Source organism: Pelophylax lessonae, assembly GCF_965119305.1.
Source record: "Pelophylax lessonae genome assembly, chromosome: 10".
NCBI lineage: Eukaryota > Metazoa > Chordata > Amphibia > Anura > Ranidae > Pelophylax > Pelophylax lessonae.
The window spans coordinates 186,199,794-186,224,934 of NC_138777.1; the positions used below are offsets into that span (position 1 = coordinate 186,199,794).

The following is a 25,141-nucleotide window of genomic DNA, read 5'->3' on the forward strand; positions in this document are numbered from 1 at the left end:
AAAACGGTTCTAGGCTCCACCCGGATGAGGTGCAAGCGCAACGTCTTGCCGAACATCCAGGCTGGCGTCAGGGATGCGCACATCTGACTGTGCAGGCGCACACGCCGGGCGTCCATCAGTCAGGATATCGGTCGGAGAGTGCGTCGCAAAAAGCGGCGCCACATAACTAAACCGGAAGTGACAGTGTTAGCCAAGCGTGCCGCCCCAACTCCTCAAAGGAAGTAAGGGGCGTACCCGACGTCACGTGTCCGCCATTGGGGGAGGCACCCGAAGTAGTCCCTCCAGATAAAGGAGATGACAGATATAACAGAGGAAAAATATTATAACAGAGGAACGGAGCAGCAGAAAGACACGGATTTTAGGGCTTTGGAGAGAGATAGGCTAACACTACAGTTATGTGTGCCCAGGTCAGATTTCATGAATGGGGCTTACATTAATTTTAAGGTCAGCAAATGTCATAGACATGCACTAGGATGACAGTCAGGAAGAGCAAAAATACACTAGAGTGTGATCTGGCCATATCTATTGAGGATCTGCAGTTTCCAAGCTGCCTGTTACTTTTTTCCTAATTTTGGGAAGAGTTACATAGGTCAAGATGAACAGATATGGATATGCAGATCAGGAAACATGGATCAACATGGACTTTTGCAAAATTCCTTACATTGTGCATTTAGAATTTTTTTTTTGTTCCTTATGTTCCTAATAAAGTGTATGTTATGCTAAATATTTACCTTTTCTGTGCTTGTGTCCACATATGTGCTTTATAATTCATATTCTCTATCATTTGCATGTGCTTCTTCCATCTGAAATACCTGCTTCATCCTGCCAGTCATCTTTCTTCCTTGTTCTAAACTTACCACGCAAAGCACAGAAGCTGATCTGTGTTAGTGTCATCAGTTTTCATCCTTTGGCTTGCCATTTAGAGGTGCAGGACACTGTGCACACAGACAGCATGTCAGTATTAGGTGGTTTCTACACCCACCATGCCCTCCCGATCAATCACAGCCTGCCTCTTGAACATTCCCCTGCTTAAGCACAAGCTGCATCTTACCTCCGGCTGAACAGACTATGGGATAAAAGGCACATTGTGTGTCTGTACAGTGTCCTGTAACCTACGATCAGGAAGAACAGATACATGGTCACATGAGAGAACTTCTTAACCTTTTAAAAAAGATAAGAAAGATTATCTCGGAAACAAAGCAAAAACAGTTATTGTGCCTGCATAGTTATAACTGTATTAGAAAGTGCTTATAACAGGGTTCCTCCAGAGGTTGCTAGTGGTTCTTTGAGCAATAAGCAACTTTTGCCTCTCAGATATGTTTCCAATGATAATATTGATCTTTTTAGATGTCTGGAAGGGGGTAATTTTTCCCAATCACCACAAGTGTAAGGAACATTCTTCCCACCGACCATCACACTAATGTATCATGAGTTGTAGATAAAGTAATTTTTGGTTGGAGTTCCCTGAGACTGGAAAGTTATTTCAAGGGTTCCTCTGTGTTGAAAAGGTTGAGAAAAAATAAGGGGAAATGTGAGTCTACTCAGGTATACAGAATATAATGCTAAAGCGTCACCAAATCATCCTAATTATGACGGGTTATCTCCTTAACTGGGGCAATCATAAGAAAAGGGCCCACAGCAAGCCTAACCTGGAGCTGTGAAGAAAAAGTTAGTTGTACAGGAGAACCACACATGGTGTAAGTTGAAAAATTCATAACCCTTATTAATTGAATAAATGTAAAAAATTGGCAATTGATTCCCAATACACAGAACAAAGCATAATAAAAGCCACACAAACAACACACCACGTCCGAGACATTCACACGGGCCCCAAGCAGACCAGATAGCGCTTCACCTGTATAATATAATGCCCCTATAGTGAAAAGGACTTGCAGGGAAGTTTACTCAATTACCAATTGGTAGGGATGGTTGAGAAAGGCTGGTCTATAACATAATATATTCATAGCTAGTTTAAGGTCAGCAGATGGCAAAAGAATGCACTAGGAGCTCAGGCAGGATGCGCAAGATATATTAGTGTGTGATCTGGACAGGATCTGGAGGATCTTCATTTTCCCATCTACCAGTTCATTTTTGAACTCCCACCACTTTAGAAGTTTTGGGAATAGAACTGGTCAATTTTCTTGCAAGAAAGAGGGGCACAAAATTGTATTTTAGTAGTCGACTGCCAAACAATAGATCTAGGTATTGCTCCTTTTTTATACCTAACTAAAAACCTCTCAATGGCCTTCGGTAAAATACTCAACCAAGCTATGTCTTTGCAAAAAAACTACCTATAGCAGCCCAACCTTTCTGGGGATGGAGGGAAGGTGTGATATGTAATTTAGAGAGGTAAGCAATGTCGGTTTTCTCCCGGTATGCTGGTTTCCTCCCACATTCCAAAGACATGATGGTAAGTCAATTGTCTCCTGTCTAAATTGGCCCTAGTATGTGTGAATGTGAGTTAAGGACTTTAGATTGTAAGCTCTTTGGGGGCAGGGATAATGTGAATGTACAGCATGTATGTAAAGTGCTGGATAAATTGACGGCGTTGTATAAGTACCTATAATAAATAAGTAGGATTAGGATCTTGGCAAGATGGTGGGACGTAGGGTCTTAGAGACAGATTTAGGGTGCAGGCAACAGAATCAAAGGGAGGTAATAAATATGCCTTCACTTTACCAAAATGGCAACCCTATATCACTTTTGAGTCAGTAAAGCTTGAAGTAGAACTGTAGGCACTGCCGTGCAAGAGGATTTCTTATTAAACCCAAGAACGAATTTCCTGGCGCAGTTGATATTTCTAAACGAAATGCTGCTGCTTGTTACAAGATATATAGCGGTCCTAAAGAAGTATTAAAAACATATTAAAATAAGCCTAATGCTAATTTGGTACAAGCCACATTACCTGAATAGACGGTTCTGCAAGTTCAGCAATTATGGGGAAGTTAAATAGAAACAGCTTCAGTGGCTTTAACTTTACCCGTGCCCTTGACGAGGTGCGGAATTGTCAGTATTCTCGTAAAAATTCTTCAGTGATGTTCTCTTTATTTCCTTAAGTGAACATCTGTCTAATTGTTCACCTCCATTGCTTTAGTGCCTTTCTCATGCTTTCTTTGTTTCCAGACAATAAACTTTATTTTCTTCATAAGAATTCAATCTACACAAGGGTATTAGGCAGCTTGTTTGCACCTTTCAGCTGCTGGAGAACATCCAAGACATTTTTTTTTTTTTCGATTTCTCCCTCTTTAGGTTTTGTCGGTGACTTGTGTGACTTAACAACGTAGTGTTTGTGTTTTCTTGTATGGCTACCTTCTGGTGCCACACATCTGTTTTGTCATGTTAGCAACCCCTCTAGTTTTTCTTTTCTCCCTACGCAGACGCAGCGCCTTTCCCTCATTTCCATCACTGACGTAGCCATTGCGACCTGCGCAATTGGCCTCCGCGGCATCATTCCATCTACGAAAATGTTCCGGCCCAGCTTGGTTTGGTCACATTGCGGAAATTGCATTTTCGAAGGCTTGCTGGGTTAAGAGTGGCTTTTTATCCACTTCCTTCTGCATTTTTTTTTCTGTAATACGCTTTGCTGATATTCCCAATGGCTTTATTCACAGTTGCCGAACATAACTACTTAACCTTGCAAGGAAAAAGAACATCTTAATTATCCTTTCACCCCTTCAGTGCCAGATGAGCTTTCTTCCCTCAGGCAGTGAAGGATTTCAGATCATTAACTGGAACTTTTATAGATTTCCTTGTGTTCTATAAATGTTTTAGGGACGTGCAAAACATCTAATTTTTTTTTTTTTGATTAAGTTAAAAAAAGTGTTTTAAAACGTGGGTTACACGAATGATTACATCACTTTCTATCGTAAAAGTGGGGTGGCTGTTAAAGAACACCAGGGCAGGCGGGTAAACAGAATAAGGTTTTAACCAATTTACCACCGCACATATACTGGGGCAGGGCAGCTGCACAGCATCGGGCCACGTGCCTAGTACGTGATCTGTGCGCCGAAGTAGAGAGCGCTCCGGGTGTGCTGCATTTGGCTGCCGGCCGCTGATTGGTCACCTGCACCCGGCTCTGGACATTACCAAAAAGAGCCCTGTGTAGGTAAACAAACACAGGGCTCTCTTATGACAGGAGCAATGTGCTGTTTATTTCTTCCTGCAAAGTAAAAAACAGCACATTGCTTAGTAAAAGCAGCACACACAGTACACAGTGACACGTTAACCACACATTTACCCCTTGACCGCACTAGATGTTAATCCCTTCTCTGCCAGTGACAGTGTATATTTTTAGCCCTGATCACTATATTGGTGTTACTGGTCCCCAAAAAAGTGTCAGTTAGGTTTCCAACTTGTCCACTGTAATATGGCAGTCCCCCTATAAGTCCCTGATCGCCGCTAATAAAAAATAAATAAAAATTCCATAAATATATGCCATCTTTTGTAGATGCTATAACTTTTGCGATAACCAATTAATACACACCTATTGGGATTTTTTTTTTTTTTTACCAAAAATATGTAGCAGAATACATTTTGGCCTAAACTGATAAAGAAATTCAATTTTTTACAATTTTTTTATGGGATGTGTTTTATAGCAGAATGTAAAAAAAAAAAAATACAGTGCCTTGCGAAAGTATTCGGCCCCCTTGAACTTTGCGACCTTTTGCCACATTTCAGGCATCAAACATAAAGATATAAAACTGTAATTTTTTGTGAAGAATCAACAACAAGTGGGACACAATCATGAAGTGGAACGAAATTTATTGGATATTTCAAACTTTTTTAACAAATAAAAAAATGAAAAATTGGGCGTGCAAAATTATTCAACCCCCTTAAGTTAATACTTTGTAGCGCCACCTTTTGCTGCGATTACAGCTGTAAGTCGCTTGGGGTATGTCTCTATCAGTTTTGCACATCGAGAGACTGCAATTTTTGCCCATTCCTCCTTGCAAAACAGCTTGAGCTCAGTGAGGTTGGATGGAGAGCGTTTGTGAACAGCAGTTTTCAGTTCTTTCCACAGATTCTCGATTGCATTCAGGTCTGGACTTTGACTTGGCCATTCTAACACCTGGATATGTTTATTTGTGAACCATTCCATTGTAGATTTTGCTTTATGTTTTGGATCATTGTCTTGTTGGAAGACAAATCTCTGTCCCATCAGGTTTTCTTCCAGAATGGTCCTGTATTTGGCTCCATCCATCTTCCCATCAATTTTAACCATCTTCCTTGTCCCTGCTGAAGAAAAGCAGGCCCAAACCATGATGCTGCCAACACCATGTTTGACAGTGGGGATGGTGTGTTCAGGGTGATGAGCTGTGTTGCTTTTACGCCAAACATAACGTTTTGCATTGTTGCCAAAAAGTTTGATTTTAGTTTCATCTGACCAGAGCACCTTCTTCCACATGTTTGGTGTGTCTCCCAGGTGGCTTGTGGCAAACTTTAAATTACACTTTTATGGATATCTTTAAGAAATGGCTTTCTTCTTGCTACTCTTCCATAAAGGCCAGATTTGTACAGTATACGACTGATTGTTGTCCTATGGACAGAGTCTCCCACCTCAGCTGTATATCTCTGCACTTCATCCAGAGTGATCATGGGCCTCTTGGCTGCATCTCTGATCAGTCCTTGTATGAGCTGAAAGTTTAGAGGGACGGACAGGTGTTCGTAGATTTGCAGTGGTCTGATACTCCTTCCATTTCAATATTATCTCTTGCACAGTGCTCCTTGGGATGTTTAAAGCTTGGGAAATCTTTTTGTATCCAAATCCGGCTTTAAACTTCTCCACAACAGTATCTCGGACCTGCCTGGTGTGTTCCTTGTTCTTCATGATGCTCTCTGCGCTTTAAACTGACCTCTGAGACTATCACAGTGCAGGTGCATTTATACGGAGACTTGATTACACACAGGTGGATTCTATTTATCATCATTAGTCATTTAGGTCAACATTGGATGATTCAGAGATCCTCACTGAACTTCTGGAGAGAGTTTGCTGCACTGAAAGTAAAGGGGCTGAATAATTTTGCACGCCCAATTTTTCAGTTTTTTATTTGTTAACAAAGTTTGAAATATCCAATAAATTCTGTTCCACTTCATGATTGTGTCCCACTTGTTGTTGATTGTTCACAAAAAATTACAGTTTTATATCTTTGTTTGAAGCCTGATATGTGGCAAAAGGTCGCAAAATTCAAGGGGGCCGAATACTTTCGCAAGGCACTGTATATAAACGGTATATTTTTTTTTGTTTAATTGTTGGTCTTTTTTGTTTATAGCTCAAAAGTAAAAACCCCCAGAGGTGATCACAAACCACCAAAAAATAGGCATGCTGTTGCACGACCATGCAATTGTCAATAAAAATAACGCAGTGCCATATTGCAAAAAAATGGCCTGGTCATAAAGGGGGGTCAGGAGCTGCAGTGGTTAAATAATACCTGTGTCAAGAGCAATTTGTAGGTTACTGCTGACTTGCTTCTGAAATGACTAGTTTTCTGGTGATGATGCTGCTCCTCTGACTTAAAAAAATTCAATAGGCAGAAGGGTTTTTACCTTCATGCAACCTCAAGTATGCAGCTGACTCCCCCCCCCCCCCCTCCCAGCTCACCCTAATACATAGTTGAGCCAGGTCTCGATCCAGCAATATGCACGAGAGCAGCTGCCTCCTCACTGACTCAAAGACAGCAGCGGGTGCCATTGGTTCCTGCTGCTGTCAGTCACAGTCACAGAGGAGCCACATGCTAAAGTGCTGCTTGCATAAGTGTCAGGCATAATAGCAAACAACAAATTTGGATAATAGATTCATGTATTTTAGTTTTTCCATCAATTATCTTGGAGTCCACCTACCGAGAGCTCTGGTGTGGAAATTTCATCAAGGTTCTTTAGGCAGAGATCCATGCACCACCAGGTGACCTTCTTCTGAACCTCACTATTGACCAGATGTGACACCCCTCCCAGTGAAGAGCCAGTCATGGCGTTAATGAAGTTATGGAATCAGGCTTTTGACCAATAAGTCTTCCATATTCCCATCACGCACCTTTCTAGAACAGGCTATAAAATGATGGGTAGGGCAACGACCAAGCGTCAAGTGTAGATATTTGCCAGCACACCACAAATCTTCAGATTAGGTCCAAATGTTTTATTTTTTTATTGGAGAATTATCACATCAAGATCAAAAAAGTGCAACTTTTCAGAGCCACACAGGACTTCTTCACTAAGCATGTGATCAGGATACCAAGTCATTTTATAGTTCAGAACCGTGTGTATTAGTGCTGGTTACATTAGGACTTTTTGAGGTTTAACCTATGTATACATTCTTCAGTACATCAATACTTTCCTCCAGGCCTAGCAAAGTCCAGCACTGTAGGGTTCACAGTTCAGACCAACAAAACATTATTCTGCCTTCCTTTCTATTGACTACATTTTTAAAAAGGGTCGTCTTCTATGGCCTTGTTTTTAGGCACCTTTGATAATAGAAGCCACCAGGAGTTCCTTACAAATAAGCATACACTTTGCCAATATATGCCTGAAATAACTGTGCACTTGGCATAGGTTTAACAGAGAACCTAAAAGATTAACTGTCTTGTAACCGAAGCATGACAATTGCTTTTCTCTAGTGTAGTTTGGAAACTGGAATGAGACTAGATGGGTCTTCATTTGCCAAATGATACATTGAGGCCAAACCACTGGTACATATTTTTTTTTTTCAGCCCCTCAAATTTTTTTTATCTACCTCATCTTTTATCCATGTGGAATCAAAGCAATTTAGACTTTTTATTCAGCAGACCTGTACTGGCAATACGTGACCTACAAATGTAGTTACCCCGTATCATAGTTAGTCACGTGGAAAAAAGACATGTGTTCACAGCGTTCAACCAAAAAAACCCTGGCAATTAATGTCTGTATAGTAAACCACATGAGCACCACCAGCTGTATAGGTGTATTTTACTCCAGACCTGTCCTAAAACCTAAAAAAGTTTGTTGCCCACACAATTATTTGACCTGGCTTATAGTAGAGTTAGGGAACATAGTTGGTAAGGTTGAATAAAGGGACTGATCCATCCAGTTCAATCTGAGATAACATCATTCTTATAAGCATGGGCTCATCTGTAAATTTTAAACTCAAAAGCTTATCTCCAGTTTAAAAAATAAAATAAAACATTTTGCTTACCCATTTCACCTGTCCTTAGCTAATCAATACTATGTGGCTAGGCTGTGAAAAAGTCTCACACATGTGGTATCACTATACTCTGGATGAGTAGCAGAATTGTTTTGGGGTGTAGTTGCAAGTATGCCTATGCCGTGTGTGAGAAATAACTTTTTATTATGACATTTTTATGAAAAAAAAAAATTTTATTTAATTTCTTCATTTTCCAAAGTATTGTGGGAAAAACAATTACAACTTCAAAAAACTTACCAAAGGGGTCATTTGGGGGATATTTTTTACTGTCTAGGGCCTCAAGAAGTGAGCTCTGTCAGTACATCAGGTGTAATCAATTTTCAATGATTGACACCATAGCTTGTAGATTCTATAACTTTCACACAGACCATATAATATATACTGAGTTGGGTTATTTTATTTATAAAAATGTATGAAGAAAAATTAATTATTTGCAAAATTATGTAACAGAAACTAAGAAAAACACTTTTTTTTTTTTCAAAATGTTTCGGTCTTTTTTCATTTGTAGTGCAAAAAATAAAAAACACAGTGGTGATTAAATACCACCAAAAAAAAGCTCTATTTGTGTGAAAAAATTATAAAAATATGTCATATGAGTACAGTGTTGCACGACTAAGTAATTATCATTCAAATTGTGACAGCACTGAAAATTGGCCTGAGCAGGAAGGGGGTGAAAGTGCCCAGTATTGAGGTGATAAAAAAAATAATAATAATAATTTCTAACTTAACCACTTGCCGACTTCCTAACGCCGATCTACGTCGGCAGTCAGCCCCTCACAGGCAAAGTGACGTAGGGCTACGTCACTAGCTTGTGAGGGTCTAGGGAGCGAGCGCGCGCCCCCGGAGGCGCGCTCCCGCTCCCGCGTGGTCACGGACCCCCCCGCGCGTGTGACCAGCGGACCCGATGTCCGCCGGTCACTCGGCGATCGGCGGGGGAGAGGGAGAATGTCAGGCAGCTTGTGTAAACAAGCTGCCTGTCATTCTCCTCGCTGTAAAGACACTGATAAAACGGATCTAGTATGTAGATCCGTTGATCAGTGTCCTTACAGCTCAACCCACAGCCAATCACAGTAGAAAGCACGCCCCTAGGGACACACACAGCCCCTCCCTTCCAAATAAAGTTAACCCCTTCACAACCAGTGTATTTTTACAGTAACAGTGCATATGTATAGCACTGATTACTGTAGAAATGTCACTGGTAACCCCAAAAGTGTCACAAATGTCAGTCAAGGGTCCGATCTGTCCGCCCCAATGTCGCAGTACCGCAAAAAAAATCGCAGATCGCCGCCATTACGCGTTAAAAAAAAAAACAACAAAAATGACAAAAATCTTTCCCTTTCTTAGTAAACGCGATAACTTTTGCGACAACCAATCAAAATACGCTTTTTGCGATTTTTTTTACCAAACATATGTAGCATAAAACAAATTGGACGAAAATTTTAAAAAATTTTGATTTTTACTTTTTTTTTGGGGGGAATTTCATATAAAAAAATGTGAAAAATATTGTTATTTTTGCAAAATTTACGCTCTTTTTTTGTTTATAGCGCGTGATCAAAAAATTGCACAGGTGATCAAATACCACCAAAAGAAAGCTCTGTTTGTGGGAAAAAAAGGACGTCAAATTCGTTTAGGTACAGCATCGCACGACCGCGCAATTGTCCATTAAAGTCACGCAGTGCCGAATCGCAAAATACCCCCTGGTCAGGAAGGGGGTAAAATCTTCCGGGGCTTAAGTGGTTAAGTTCAAACTACAGTCCTGTGACAGGCTGGCTCCCAAACCTTCCTTCTTCTAGTCTTTTGTGTGTGTAAGGGTCCTTTTTGCAATGTTCATGTAGCTACCTGCTGACATGGACCCTGCCCGATGTTCACCACTGGACTCCATCGCAGGGTACTCATAGGGTCCTGAAGTCTTCCAGTGGCTACCTCAAGACATCACAATAGGTGGGACAACAAGACTATTCAATTGGCTTGGACTGCAGCTTTCCTCTTTCATGAGTAGGAGTGGAGTCAGGCGTGTTGGGATCCTAGTCCCAACCCATCTGAGCTATCCCACCAGGAAGTGGTCACTGTACACCGCCATTAATGAGCAGCTGTGGGCCCAGAAAAATCTCACTGCCCATGATTGGGGTGTGCAGTTAAGTCTTCTTGGCGGGATTGCACAGGTGGGTTGGAACTAGGATCTGAACATGCCTGAGCCCATCCCTACTCAAGAGGATCATCACATAACAGCTGACATAGGTAAGAAAAAGAGAGTAAATGGCTTAGGGTCCTTTTACACAGTCAGCTCCATTTTTTTTTCCATTCAGTCACTTTTTTTTTTTTTTAAACGGACATGGATGTCACTTTTATAGGGTCCGATCCGTATGTCCATTTTTCATCCATCCGTTTGTGGATGAAAAACGGACATAATGTATGTCTATGAGCTAGCAGATGACATCCGCTAACATCCGTTTTTGCATCCGTTCCGTTTTTAAAATGGAAGAAAAATAGGGTTCTCTTGCGTTGCAAAAAACGTTACTTAACGGAACGGATGCAAAATGGATGTCAGCTGATGGTCATCCGCTAACATCCGCTAGCCCATAGACATACATTATGTCCGTTTTTCATCCACAAACGGATGGATGAAAAACGGACATACGTAATGCCCGTGTGAAAGGACCCTTAGAGTGGGTAGGATGGAGGGACATTGAGACTTTTCTCTCCTGGAGTTAAACCTTAAAAATTGTAAGAAAAAAAATATTTTTACTTTGCATCTGTGATTGCCATTTTTATACCATGTTAGATATATTTTATGTAATGTTTTGTTTGAGGCCTTTTCTCCTGCTGATGATATCACTGCAAGTGTCTGTTTTATTGCCTGAATAGCAGATGAACTAGGGCAACGTTTAATTATGAGATACTGTTTTAATGCTAATTTATGAGTTGTTCGCTTGGATTTTTATTATGCAGTATTTTAAAGATTTTTTTCCCTTACGGCTTCCAAAAGGGCAATTTGCCCAGGAACATCAGTGGTCGTCAAACCCATTTAATTCTCGCATGTATTTTTTTCTTTTTTTTTTTTTCTTTTTACATTTTAGTCCTCCCTCTGTGAAAAAGAACAAAAATAATTCCAAAACAAAGAAATAAAAGTTGTGGTTTTAGCACAAATAAACTGTTTGTCGTGACTCCAGCTGACATTTATCAGCCTATTTGTAGATGTGTTTCCTCTCTCCGTTTAATATAAAATATAATTTGTCACTTTGTAAATACATTCCAAGCCTAAGTCCCTGCCATGGTCTGTTAGTGTTTGAAGGATTAATGCATTGTTCTTCACTTGTCTGCACTCTCCATGCGATGGCTGGGCTCATGATTGTGGATTTTGGACTACTGGGATTTTGGTGTCCTAACTACAGGGTCTAAATATTTATTTAACCTCAGTTATTATGTTTATGGTCCATTATTTGTTTGCTAAACAAATGTGTGTTCTATATACTTGAGAAAGAAAGTTTGTCATGTTCTAATAATAAATATTAGAAGCATACCCTACTTGTCAGGGAATGCTATGGTTTTTCAGTCCTACAAGTTGTAGGAATACATGAACAAAGCTTGGTTTTATGCCATAATGGCTACTAAAAAATACTAAAAATACGTAAATTAGTTCAAATAAAATTACATTTTTCAAAAGCAAAATGAAAAGCTGCTTTCAACCCTATGCGACTGATTAATGAAAGACACCGGAGCTCAGGATGTGGCCTTTCTTAGCCCTTTCATAAAGAATCCTTCAATAGTATCAAGCCAGCAACTCGGTAAAGTCGTGACTTAGGCCTAGCAACTGAAAGCCATAAGCTTGCTGTTCAGGCTGGATTTTAACTACAAGTGCCAATAAAATAGTGTCTTCTTTTAAAGGAGAAGTACAGCCAAAGCTTGTTTGGCTGTACTGCTCCTGTGGATCCCAGGACTACAGTACGTTCTGCACTCCTGTGACCCGTTTTCAGCAGACCGCATGCTAAAGTCCGCTGTCTGCTGATGTTACAGAGCCGGTCCAGGCTCGGGAAAGATTGTGACCATATGGTCGGGATCTTCCCACATGCCTGGACCGGCACCAGGCTCAGCCTCTCAGCTGAGAGCCTGATCCACCTGCTCCTGCCCTCTCCACAGCCCAGCACTCCAGGGAGCACGGGTGGCAGAGCAAAGAGTCAGTGACTGACAGTTACCAGCTCTGTTCATGGATACAAAAAATGGTCACTTTTGGTGGAGTGCTGCAGAGATGATTGTTCTTCTGGAAAGTTCTCCTCTCTCCACAGAGAAATGTGGGAGCGCTGCCAGAGTGACCATCGGGTTCTTGGTCACCTCCCTAACTAAGGCCCTTCTCTTCTTGCTCAGTTGGCCGGACAACCCACTGTAGGAAGAGCCCTGGTGGTTCCAAACTTCTTTCATTTACGGATGATGGAGCCCCTGTGCTCAATGGGACCTTCAATGCTGCAGAAATGTTTCTGTACCCCTCCCTAAATCTGTGCCTTAATGCATTCCTGCCTTGGAGGTCTACAGACAATTCCTTGGCCTGAATGGCTGGGTTTGTGCTCTGACATGCACTGTTAACTGTGGGACCCTATAAAGACAGGTGTGTGCCTTTCCAAATCATGTCCAATCAACTTAATTTTTCACTCGGTGGACTCCAATCACGTTGGAAAAACATCTCAAGCATGATCAGTGGAAATGGGATGCACCTGAGCTCAATTTTGAGTGTCATGGCAAAGGTTGTGAATACTTATGTACATGTGATTTTTTTTTTTTTTTTAATACATTTGCAAAGATTTCAAACCAACTTCTTTCACATTGTCATCATGGGGTATTGTTTGTAGAATTTTGAGGAAAATAATGAATTTAATCCATTTTGGAATAAGCCTATAACATAACAAAATGTTACTTTTTCTTTTATGCACATCAAATAAAGCTTTTTGGAAAAAAAAAAATGTGGAAAACGTAAAGCACTGTGCACTGTATAATAGTCCTGAAATCTAGGCTAAACAAATCTTGGCAAAATAGAAGAGGAATGTGTGTTCTTATTTGAACCATAGTATTCTTTGTCTCATCAACAACTATTCACTCTGTGCAGGCTATGTTCATTTTAGTGATGAGGTAAGAAGTATATTTACAAAGTAATATCTGGATTTTCAAAGGCATTTGGTTCCAGCAAAGTGAATTGAAATCCTTTGTGGCTATTGAGGAATAGAGTTCAGTTAATATACTTAAAATGTAATTGTGTTAGAATGCATAGAATGCTTTTGCCTAGTCCAAACCTTGCTAAGGTCTATGGCTGACTTTTTTGAAGTTTTTACCCCAGAGGAATCCTTAAAGTGTTTGTAACCCTAAAAAAAAAAAAAAAAATGGATCCTGTTCATTAAAGCATGTTATATAGCACAGTGCTTGTGTTGTGTAATTTGGCCCTTTCTATCACCTAAAACATCTGGCTTATCCTGCCTGTAAACTGACCACGGTTTATTGTAGCTGCTGAGCCCTGACACAGTGGTCAGTTTATGTGCCTCCATCATCTGCAGCTCTCCTACAATCCATTCCTACAATCCCCTCTGCTTTATTAAATAATGTCCCCAGTGTACTGTGTTTTCTTTTAAAAATGACGCTGTGTACCTAATCTCATAGCGGCGCTCACGTGACAGCCTGCCGGTCTCCTCTCCTCCTCCTGGCTGACGTCAGCGCGGGATTCTAAGCCCTGCCTGCTGTAGCTGCCAGATCAGGAGAGGGTGCAGCGGGCAGTCACCTGAGCACCGAGCAGCTCTGAAATAAGTTACACAGTGGCGTTTAAAAAAAAAAAACATGCACACTGGGGACATTATTTAACCGCTTCCAGACCGCCCACCGAATATATACTGTGAAAGGGCGGCCTGGCTGTGCAATATCACGTACATGTACATGATTGTGTGCTCGCGATCTGGGGCATGCATGCGCGTGCCAAGGAAGAGCCGCTCCAGCTGTGATTGGACACAGCTGGAGCCAATCAGCGGGTTCAGCAGCCGTGTAGACCACCAGGACCCACCAACCGCTGTTGTCAGGGAGTAAAACAGAGATCTTGTGTTTTAGCGAGGCTGAAACACAGATCTCTCTTTTCGTCCAGTGCATCCAAGTAAAAGATCAAGTAAAAAATATATATATATTTTTTTTCAAAATTGTCGGTCTTTTTTTTGTTTATAGCGCAAAAAATTAAAATCGCAGAGGTGATCAAATATCACCAAAAGAAAGCTATATTTGTGCGAGAAAAAAAAAGACATAAATTTTGTTTGGGTACAGTGTCGAACGACCACGCAATTGTCAGTTGAAGCAACGCAGTGCCATATCGCAAAAAATGGCCTGGTCAGGAAGGGGGTAAAACCAGGGCCGGCCCTACCATGGGTCCCACTGGGTCTATTGGACCCAGGCAGCACTTGGAGAGGGGCAGCAAAATGACTCCCATGATTTTTTTTCCAGCAGTTTTGTGTGTTATTAGTTTGCAGGGCATTACGGGCAGCATTTTTCCATCTCATACTGCTTCCCATAGTGCAAACTGATGAGTATGAGGAGACGGAGTTTTTCCTCCAGGGAACGTCCCTTATGTGATTGTGGTGTGCACAATGACGTCAGACACAGCACACTTCATCTCATGCAGGGCAGGCATGATCTTCTTGGGTGGTGGGCACGGCAGACACAGGAGGACTGAGGACAGACAGTGGGCATTTGGTGGACTGGTCCGGTGTTGAGTTAAGGAAGAAGATAATGGTATATATAATATTTTCTTAATTTTATATTTATATAAAATAATGGATGTGAGGGGCCTTTTGTTGGGCATGATTTTTTATTTTTTTTGGGGGGGGGGGGGGCGGCAACATTTCATTCTTGGACCCAGGCAGCAAAAGGTCATGGGTCAATCCTGGGTAAAACCTTCCTGGAACTGAAGAGGGGATTGTTGGAATGTCATTGATTGGCTTAACAGGCACTTTAAAATAATTTTCAGGTCTCGGGAAACCCCTGCTAAAATGAATTCATGTAGTTCGAAATGCCCCTTATTTGGTGGCTCTTGGGAAGGATGCTTCTCTTACAGTGATGGTCAGAATGTCACTATTACAGAAAGCTTTATTATAGAGAATAGGTAACGGGCAGTGCCAAGTGGCATTGACCCCAGAACTATACAGGCAGCATCAAATGGCAGTTAAATCAGCCATAGCTCAAGGAACTTCTAGCAACCGCTGGAGGAACCCTAGTTAAGAATGACTGGTCTATAGGATGCAGACAAATAAGCCTGCAACCTACGGAAAAATAATGGGATAGCATCTAAAGTGTCCATAAAGTTTATTTTATGATATCCTACATGGTTTGCCATATATTAGGTTTTACTTTAACTGCCACCTCCTATGCAAACATAGCAATAAGACCTAGCCTGATAGAACTGTACAACATTTCTATATTGGTTTGTTCTAGTTACATAGTTAGTCAGGTTGAAAAAAGACACAAGTCCATCTGGCTCAACCAATAAAAAACAAAATAAACAAACAGTAATGAAAACCCAACATTACAATCTTATATAAACAATTCTATACCCACAGTTGATCCAGAGGAAGGCAAAAAAACCCCAGCAAAGCGTGATCCAACTTGCCATAGCGGCGGAAAAAAAATTCCTTCCCGATCCCCCGAGAGGCAACCTGATATTCCCTGGATCAACTTTACCTACAAATATTCATACCCATTTATATTAGGTACACCCAGGAAAGAATCCAGGCCTTTTTTAAAGCAATCTAGTGAGCTCACCAGAACCACCTCTGGAGGGAGTCTATTCCACATTTTCACAGCTCTTACGATGAAGAAACCTTTCCGTATTTGGAGACAAAATCTGTTTTCCTCTAGGCATAAAGAGTGCCCCTTCTCCTCTGTGTTGACCTTAAAGTGAACAACTCAACACAAAGTTCACTATATGGACCCATTATGTATTTATACATGTTCATCATCATATCCCCCCTTAATCTCCTCTTCTCAAGAGAGAATAAATTCAGTTCCTCTATTCTTTCCTCATAGCTGAGCTCCTCCATACCTCTTATCGGTTTGCTTGCCCTAGTAATATCCTATGACACTTGCTGAACTCTTCAGATATTTATATGGAAGACCGCAGTAAGTCCATGACATCTCTCCAGGATACAAATATATTTTACAAGCCAGGATTGATTTAAACCCACCCATATTGTGTAACTACTGAAGTCATTTTGTTCTTTTTTATGGCGCCTTGGATTGAACACTTTGCTCCCTTGATCTGTGGACCAGTGCTATGCAAAGATCGTTCTGCATGCCAAGCTTTTATTGCATGTTGTCTTTCCTTTTTAAATAGCTTTTTAACCCATTCCCTTGACTTTCAGGTTGAGCAGGTTTATTGTTTAAGTGCTGTTATAAATATTTTTGCTTGCCATTTAAATATACGCATGTGTCTGCCTATTCCATGCTTATTGATTAAGTAGACCTGAATCCGCCATTTTTGCTTTGTTCCAAAGCCCCTTTTAAAGGCAGATGTTACTTACCTGGGGTACAGATGATTCCAATTCGTTTTATTAAGAGGCATCACCAGTGTACAAATCGAAGGTTGTCAAACGTAATGGCATGTGTTGAAGAACTCTTTGTCATATAAATTTACCTGTAGTCATGTATTATTTATCCCTTCTATTTTATATGCCATTATAATAAGTATTATGGCAGAGAAAGCTTTTATGCTCCAACTCATTGTACCTCTTCTCATTTCTTGCAATCTTTCAGGCAAATGTATCCATACTTTATCCAGATTTAACGTAAATCATTTTTTTAACATTTAGAAAGAAAAAAGATGGCAGTGAAAAATTGCAGTATTGCCAGTACTGCAAGATAAATAGATAATTCTGTATTAACGTTGAATTGAAGGAGTAAAAACATTTTTAAGATTTTGTTTCTATCTGGCATTATTTTTCAAAATAGCATTTTGATTGAGTATAGATAGCGATGTTAGGCACAGTACTAACAATACAATAATACAAAGTGTTCTTGGCAGCAAGATATTTGTGCAAGCCCTGGGAACATTTGCTACCAATACTTTGGACACACAAAAGGTACAGATCTGCATTGGTTAGGGCAGTGCTTTGATTAGATTAGGGAAGTCTTTCTCCACTAGGGTTCTGTGGAACCTTAGGGATCCCCCAGAGGTTCCTTGAGCAACGAGCAATTTTTGCTTCTCAGATAAGTAACCACTGACACCAATAAACTTTAGGATTCTACCAAATGATCACATTGGCACCCACCACCAGCAGCAGGGCCGTCTTTAATTATGATTGGACCCTGGGCAAATATTTTCTTGGGCCCTCCCAAAACCCACTTATTACCTATTTGCAGCCAGTGCAAGCTCAAGGGGCAGCTGCTTTGGGCCCCACAACAATGACTGGACCCAGGGCAGCTGCCCCTTTTGCCCTGTGTTAACCACTTAAGCCCCGGAAGATTTTACCCCCTTCCTGACCAGGGCCTATTTTGCGATTCGGCACTGCGTGACTTTAACGGACAATTGCGTACCTAAACGAATTTGACGTCCTTTTTTCCCCACAAACAGAGCTTTCTTTTGGTGGTATTTGATCACTTGTGCGATTTTTTGATCATGCGCTATAAACAAAAAAAGAGCGTCAATTTTGCAAAAATAACAATATTTTTAAAATTTTTTTACATGAAATTCCCCCAAAAAAATGTAAAAATCAAAGTTTTTTAACATTTTCGGCCAATTTGTTTTATGCTACATATGTTTGGTAAAAAAAATCGCAAAAAGCGTATTTTGATTAGTTTGCGCAAAAGTTATCGCGTTTACTAACAAAGGGAAAGATTTTTGTCATTTTTGTTGTTTTTTTTTTAACGCCTAATGGCGGCGATCTGCAATTCTTTTGCGGTATTGCGACATTGCGGTGGACAGATCGGACCCTTGAATGACATTTTTTATACTTTTGGGGTTACCAGTGACATTTCTACAGTAATCAGTGCTATACATATGCACTGTTACTGTAAAATTACACTGGCAGTGAAGGGGTTAACTTTTTTGAGAGGGAGGGGTTATGTGTGTCCCTAGGGGCGTGATTCTAACTGTGATTGGCTGTGGCTTGAGGTGTATGAACAGTGATCAACGGTCCTACATAGTAGAACCGTATGATCACCATTCATACACAGGGGAGAATGACAGGCGGCTTGTTTACATTAGCCGCCTGCCTTTCTCCCTCTGCACCGACGATCGCCGAGTGACCGGCAGACATCGGGTCCGCCGGTCACACTCGCGGGGGGGTCCGTGACCGAGCGGGAGCGCGCCTCTGGGGGTGCATGCTCGCTCCCTAGACCCTCACAGGCTAGCGGGCTCTGCCTGTGAGGGGCTGACCGCCGCAGTAAATAGTCGGCAAGTGGTTAAAGACTGCCCTGACCAGCAGAGGATGCTCAGTGGAGACTCTTGGTGGTCCTTTTTAGCCCATTTTTGCCCGTGTTTCACATTTGCCTTGTGAGTATAATGTGTGTTAATTTCATTTATAATAACTTGTTTTAAAGATAATGCGCTAAGCTGGGGCGCCCTCTGTCCATTCCTTTTCTAATATCAGACGTAGTATTTGGTAGCACATTTAGTGTTGTCTGTGAAAACTACAAAAAGAACTCCCAAGGAAGCCCAAGAAATCCCATACATCCTATGCATCACATCACATACATAGTGCTTACTGCACTATGATAGCTATTAGATCGCTAACTTTCCACATTTCATCAAAAGATGCAGGGCCTTGCTTGCTGAAATCCCAAACAGTCACCAGATGGTATATATTATCAGTAAATTTGTTTATTTTATTTATTTAAAGAAGATTTCCTTTAGCAGCACATAGTTTTAAGGAGCAATAGCTTTGGCACTTTTTCTTTGTTTTATGCAATTTATAATCTGAAATTCTTGTTTTAGACAACATTATAGCACTAACAGGATCGAAAACCGGTATTGTGGGAGGTTATCTAGGCAGAACACAGTAGAGAACATTGTAAAGCACATTTTTGAAAAGGGCTGCATTTGTTTGACCCGTATCCTTTGTATGCAGGTGCTGAAAACAATGCATGCTTCTTGACAGCAAATGGTTAAATTGCTCTTCAGTCCTATGATGGATTGTGTAACTTCACCCATTGAAGGATACTTGGCGCTGTCTGTTTTTAATTCATAGCCTTTAATAAACTTGTTAGACACCTATGCTCTGTATTTAGCCGATCTACGCTGCTACAATGCTACCTCTGGCAGTGATCACTCCTCTCTCATCCATTCGAGTGATTTACACACACTGTAGGCATTTTACATTAAGCAAGCAAACTCGGATATATTCCACAATGCATTAAGTGTAATGTGATACCCCGATCCAAGTTTACAGTTATTTATCATTTACGCTTTCACTTTTTTTTTTTTTTTCCATTGCAGCACAAAGCAAAGATTGAAGTCATGAGTTTGGATCTGGCCTCTCTACGCAGTGTGAAAAGCTTTGCTGACGCATTTCGGAGCAAAAACCTGTAAGTTCTTACTGGTAGAATCTCACTGTTGTTTTCTCACACTGTAGCCTGCTGCTTAAAACTGCTGTTTTGGTTTCTGATAGTTTAGCTTAGACTTAAATCGCTGAAAGGGTATGTTCAGGTATTACCCAAATTTAACTTCAAACGTCCCTCTCCCCTGTTTATTCATTTTTTTACCTTGTTTTTGTAATGAGTAATTGTGTGACATCATCACCAGACAGCATTGCAGCTCCTGGGAGCTCAGTTCCTATTGGCATATGCACCCCCCCAGAACTACATCACCCAAGAGCCCTTTCCCTACATACAGTGTGTGGACAGGCTCTTGGGAGTGCAGCAATCCTTTGCTGTGAAAGAAATCCATATATGCACACTGAGAGGGACGGGGTTGGGCACGCAAAGTTCTGTTGCCCAGCAGGCAGTGCTGATAATGCAACTTGGGATGAAGACAAAGCAGTACAGTAAAGGCACTGTGTTTCAGCTCAAATGGAAAGTTAGGAGCATGCTGGATTTCTGGCAGATCAAGAGTTATTGTTTTTAAAGGAATAAAGCATGGGGACATGTGAAATTTTTTTTTTAGTATTTTTCTCACTTTTTACACCGCTTCCTGTGGCCAAGTTTGTAGTTGTGCTCTCCCCATTGTAATGGTTAATAGTCGCTCCTATTAGAACGGGTCCTGTGCTAATCTATGGCAGGCGACCCACGGCGACTTGTCAGGCGATCAAGTCGCCTGACAAGTCGCGCCAGTGTGAACCGGCTCTCAGTCTTTACAATCACTTTAATCATGAAATCTCTGCTAAAGGGCAGATCAGAGTTCAGATTGGATGATCTTTCTCTTCAGCAAAGATCACATGAACAAGGGCTTAGGCCTTGAGGAATATAGTCAGCACTAACAGGAGCCTAAAGCAGAATTTTCTCCAGGAATTATAAGAATTTTAGTCACTATGTTAAATTTTTTTCATCTATCCCAGCAAGACAGTTTTTTGTTAACATTTAGGCATAGGTCCTCTTTAACCACCTACCTACCTAATACCTGCTCAATAGATTTAAAATTGCGGTAAATTGCATCTAAAAATTGATAGCTACAGTGTGTGCTTTTACTGTTGATATAATTATCACTCCATAATTATTGAAGGGAAATTTTTACATTTGCAGTATTAAAAAATCTAGGTTTGTAGTTTGTTTACATAAAGCTGAACTCTAAGCAGTTATGAAACTCAAATACATGGAGCTCTGTATTAATTATTTAGATTTTTAAATTCATGACATTTATTTTTTTTTCTTAAGGAAAGTAGGGTAAACAGGTCAGGGTTGCATGCTGGAGCATTGACAGCAGCGGAGAGTTGGAGAGAGCCAACAGGAGGTGCAGGCTGTGCTCTCCATCCCCCTACAGCATCTCCCTCTTGCCAGCACTCCTAGATACAGGAGTTAGCACAACAACACTTTCAGATCAGGACTGTGCAGGGCTAAACAAACCCTGCAAAGTCCTGGACTGACAGCAAGTGATGTTGCTAGCACTTGGTACCCAGGGCGTGTGCTTGCATCTTCTGCAGGGTGCCCTAGGTCTCCAGTACAGCAATCCCCCACCACTGCCTCTTTCCAGCCAGCTGCATGTCAAAGTAGTAAAAGTCAGAGCTCAGGGAAGTTTTCCCTCGGCTCCTCCTCAAGTCTGATGCGTCAAGATGAGGAGGTGCCTGGGAGGAAGGACATCTCATGACCATTTGCTGTGCTGCATCTGAGGTCTGTAAAGCCCTGTACACACAGGCCGAATGCCAGCTGGCTCAATAAAAACTGGCCAACATTCGGCCCGTGTGTATGCCAGCCTGTCTGATAGAAGCCAGCCGTTTAAATTCAAGGATTAGACAGACAGTTGTGCAAATTCTTTTTTTTAGATTAAACTGCTATGTATTTCTTTGATTTAACTGTTCAACTTTAGGTTACATTACTACGTTACCGATTGGTGATGGTGAGGTATGAAGTGCCTGACTTATCCTGAGCTGCTGTGAGAGAAACCCCTTGGGAAAGGGGGTTGATATGAAAGAAGCACACAGTTGGAGGGGAAGCGCTGACAGGGGCAGGCTACTAATGGATGGTATCCACTTGATCAGTGCCCTATCCAGTGAGCACTAAGAGACTGAATTATAAAAAACACAGTTTATTGGAGTCCAGTAGTAACATCTAAAATAATACAGGCAGATCAAGCAAAAAAAAAACAAAGTTTTAACAAGGTACAAGCAAAGATCCACTGGTGTAAAAGGCAGGATGTGGGGTACCTTTAAGAAGGGGGAGCCATAATCTGTCCATCCTCCATGATGGAGTCTGCACTGGAGCCTTTGTGAAATAGCAGGCAGGAGAGTGTGTGATCCTGTGACAGGGGGGATGGAGGCAGGTGTCAGGTGCCGCTGGATGGAGGAGAAGTGCAGCCTCACCGGGTGGCCAGGATGGATGAGCTGGTAATGCAGCGTGCCTTAGCCGAGGGGAGCTGCTGTCCGGTCACTATCCACCTGTCCTGCGCTCGGTGATTACGTCCTCACCGTGCTCTGGCTCTGGGCATCAGAGGGAGGGGGAGGCGACAGGGAGAAGAGAGAGAGCGTCCGAGGTTGGCATGTCGCTATTGCTACATGTTTCACTCCAATGAGCTTTGTCAAGCCTAGCGCTTCCCCTCCAACTGTGCGCGTCTCTCCCGCCCACCCCTTGTCCCAGCCCTGTGTTAATTTACTAATGGCAAATAGGCTGTTCACTTAGGTTAGTGAATAAGGTGAAGCTCCTCTGACTTCATCAATAATGGGCAGGCAAAACAGTCATGTTTTATTTTCCTTTGATGATGATTGGGTATTCTTTGCAAAGTAAATTTTCATCACATCCATTAAACTAAGGAAACATTCCTTTGCAAAGGGAAAGTTGCAGTGCAAAGTAAAAGTTCACTTGCAAAGAGAACAGCCTTTTGCCTTTAGTATGTCAACCCCTATGTGTCTACACACAGAAAAGGCTTTTGCTGGAAATATTACTTTTCCATTACAAATACCAACACTGTAACAGGGCCTAGGCCAACAAGGCCCAGGCCTAGGGCAGTACTTTGCAGGGGGGCGACAAAAAAGCTGCCCCCACATGAAAAAAAAACAGCCTCCTTCCGGCTCCTGCATGAAAAGAGTCCCCACCGCTTGCGCTATACTTCGTGCACCCCCATAATGCGGACGCACTGCTGCCAGTATGATAATAGTGCCCGGCGGCCGATGACTGGCCTAACGTTTGGACAGGACTTAAAACAACTGGCGGCCGCCAATACCAGTAAGTGTGGCAATGACAGCAGGTCTTACAGCCTAATGCTCCACCTACCCTCCTCTGTGGCATACCGGGCTGTGTAGTCTTCTGGATGAGAAGTAAAGCTGGTGGTTTTTGCAACCTGCTGATTTGTCTTAGGTTTTCCTCTATAGGAAAACATCTTATTGCCAGTTAATCCTGTTTTATTTATCAAAATGTATTGTAATTAAATATACTTAGGTAAAAGATCTTTTAGTCTGTGTGTTGACATATTTTGGGGTCATTTTTGGCCTGATTGAGTCATAATGCTTTGACTATTAAACTGGTTTGTGTCACATGTCACATGACCACTTTCAAATGGAACTGTAGTTAAACAGGCCCCCATCCCCAGTGTTCCTCCTGGGATAAGTGGCACTGACAGCCAAGAATGGTACCTTTGTTGTCAGATCAGCATTGTATGTCCAATAATCAACAAATATGGATTTAGCCCAACCCTATCTGTTGGCCCAATGTGATGTCATTTGGGGTATTTTAGCAGATGAATATGAACACTACCACCACTGGAAGTGCTTTTGTTATCACTTAGCACTGGCATTTGTTCTAAAATTAGTTTGAGATGTTTCAGTGATCATTCAGGACTCATTGACAGGTGCACTTGACCTCCTTCTGACCTGCATTTACCTGTGCTTAATGCAAATTTTGCATTCCAATAGTCTTGCATGGGTATGGAAAACCTACTTGAAGCAAGCAAAAGCCTCTCAACACAGCTTAGGGTCCATTCACACCAGCCACTGTGTTGGTGAAGCCTAAATAGGAAGGGGTGTGGTTTGCAGATGACAGGGGTGTCTTAAACAGGAAGGGGTGTGGCCTTGGCACAAAGGGGTGGATCATATTTAAATTAAGGGGTGCACGAGTTTGGGCCTAGGGCAGCACAAAACCTGAATACACCACTGACAAATACCATACCTAAAAACAGAGACTGGGCATTCAGTAATACTCGCCCATTGTACTTATGGCTAAACTTTTACTTTTGTCTGGAGCTATGTTTTAAATAACAGAAAATATTATTTTTGCCCCTCCGGAAAATGTACACAATATCACTGTCCTTCATACTGAAAGGAGTATTTAATACAGCTAATATCTTCTGAGCTATTGTCAGTGATAAATTCTCAGTTGAATACGCAGATGATGTTTCTTTGCCCTCGAGCAAAGCATGGAGCAGAGACTGATAGAACTCAGACACAACTGTGGCAATTTAACCTGTTTAATATTATCATTGCTCTATTACAGTTCTTAAGGCCACGTTTTGAAAGCATAACTTTATTTATTTTAATGGAATAATATCAGACATCGTTACACACTCTTAGAGGAAAACTTTTGTGGTATGAATGTAATAAAGAGGGAGAGACGTTACAAAAATCATACTATCAAAAATGTGTAGGTGTACAACTAATATACTCAAGGCTGGCAAACTTTTATATCTTCAAGGGAAAACAAGGTATATTTACATATATATACCTTGCAAAATTATACCAGCAAAAAGTAAACAAACAGTCCATAATCCTGGTATAGTCAAGAGAATATACCGGCTCACCGCCAATATACCATTCCCACACTTGGGTCTAGGGTTTTCATCTGATGTGGTGTACAGAGAAAGCTGCAAGAGCTCAGCAAAACAGAGTCTCAGATTCCAGATAGTCCACACTTTGTTTCCAGTGAACCACTTCACACCACCTTGCAGTTGGGTTAACCCTTTTGGGACGAAAGTCCCTGTACTCAGGGTTTGAAGGTTCTTTCTCACTCAGAGTCTCTCCGAGTCTCTGAATTCCAGGGTCAAAATGAGGATTTACCAGTTCAGAGAATACTAAAATCAAACCTCTCCTCTCCGACCGGACTAACCCCAGAACCCCTAAATCTGCATGGGCGAGAACCCCTAAGTACTTAAAATGTCCTTTGAACTTTCCCTTAAAAGGACCACAATGCAAATATATATTCTGTCCAAGACCTATCCCTGACATCCTGTACAATATATATCTCCAGGCACCTTATAAGTTTATTCAATAATGAATATTTATCTGCACATTTTTTATATATAGGGTTGATTCACAAAGCTTTAACACAAGGATGAGGATCTTATCTGTTACCAGTACTGGCTGTGGTCTCCTTGCAAGTGCTCTT

At 41.4% G+C, this 25,141-nt stretch overlaps 1 protein-coding gene across 1 annotated transcript in view; it reads left to right on the top strand.

Annotated features, from left to right (window-relative positions):
- Window positions 1–25,141, top strand: part of WWOX (WW domain containing oxidoreductase) — a 1,459,759-nt gene that overhangs the window by 307,832 nt on the left and 1,126,786 nt on the right. The window contains exon 6 of the mRNA XM_082270137.1: window positions 19,617–19,705. Within this exon, the coding sequence (XP_082126263.1) occupies window positions 19,617–19,705 (89 nt within the window). The remainder of the gene's footprint in view (window positions 1–19,616; window positions 19,706–25,141) is intronic.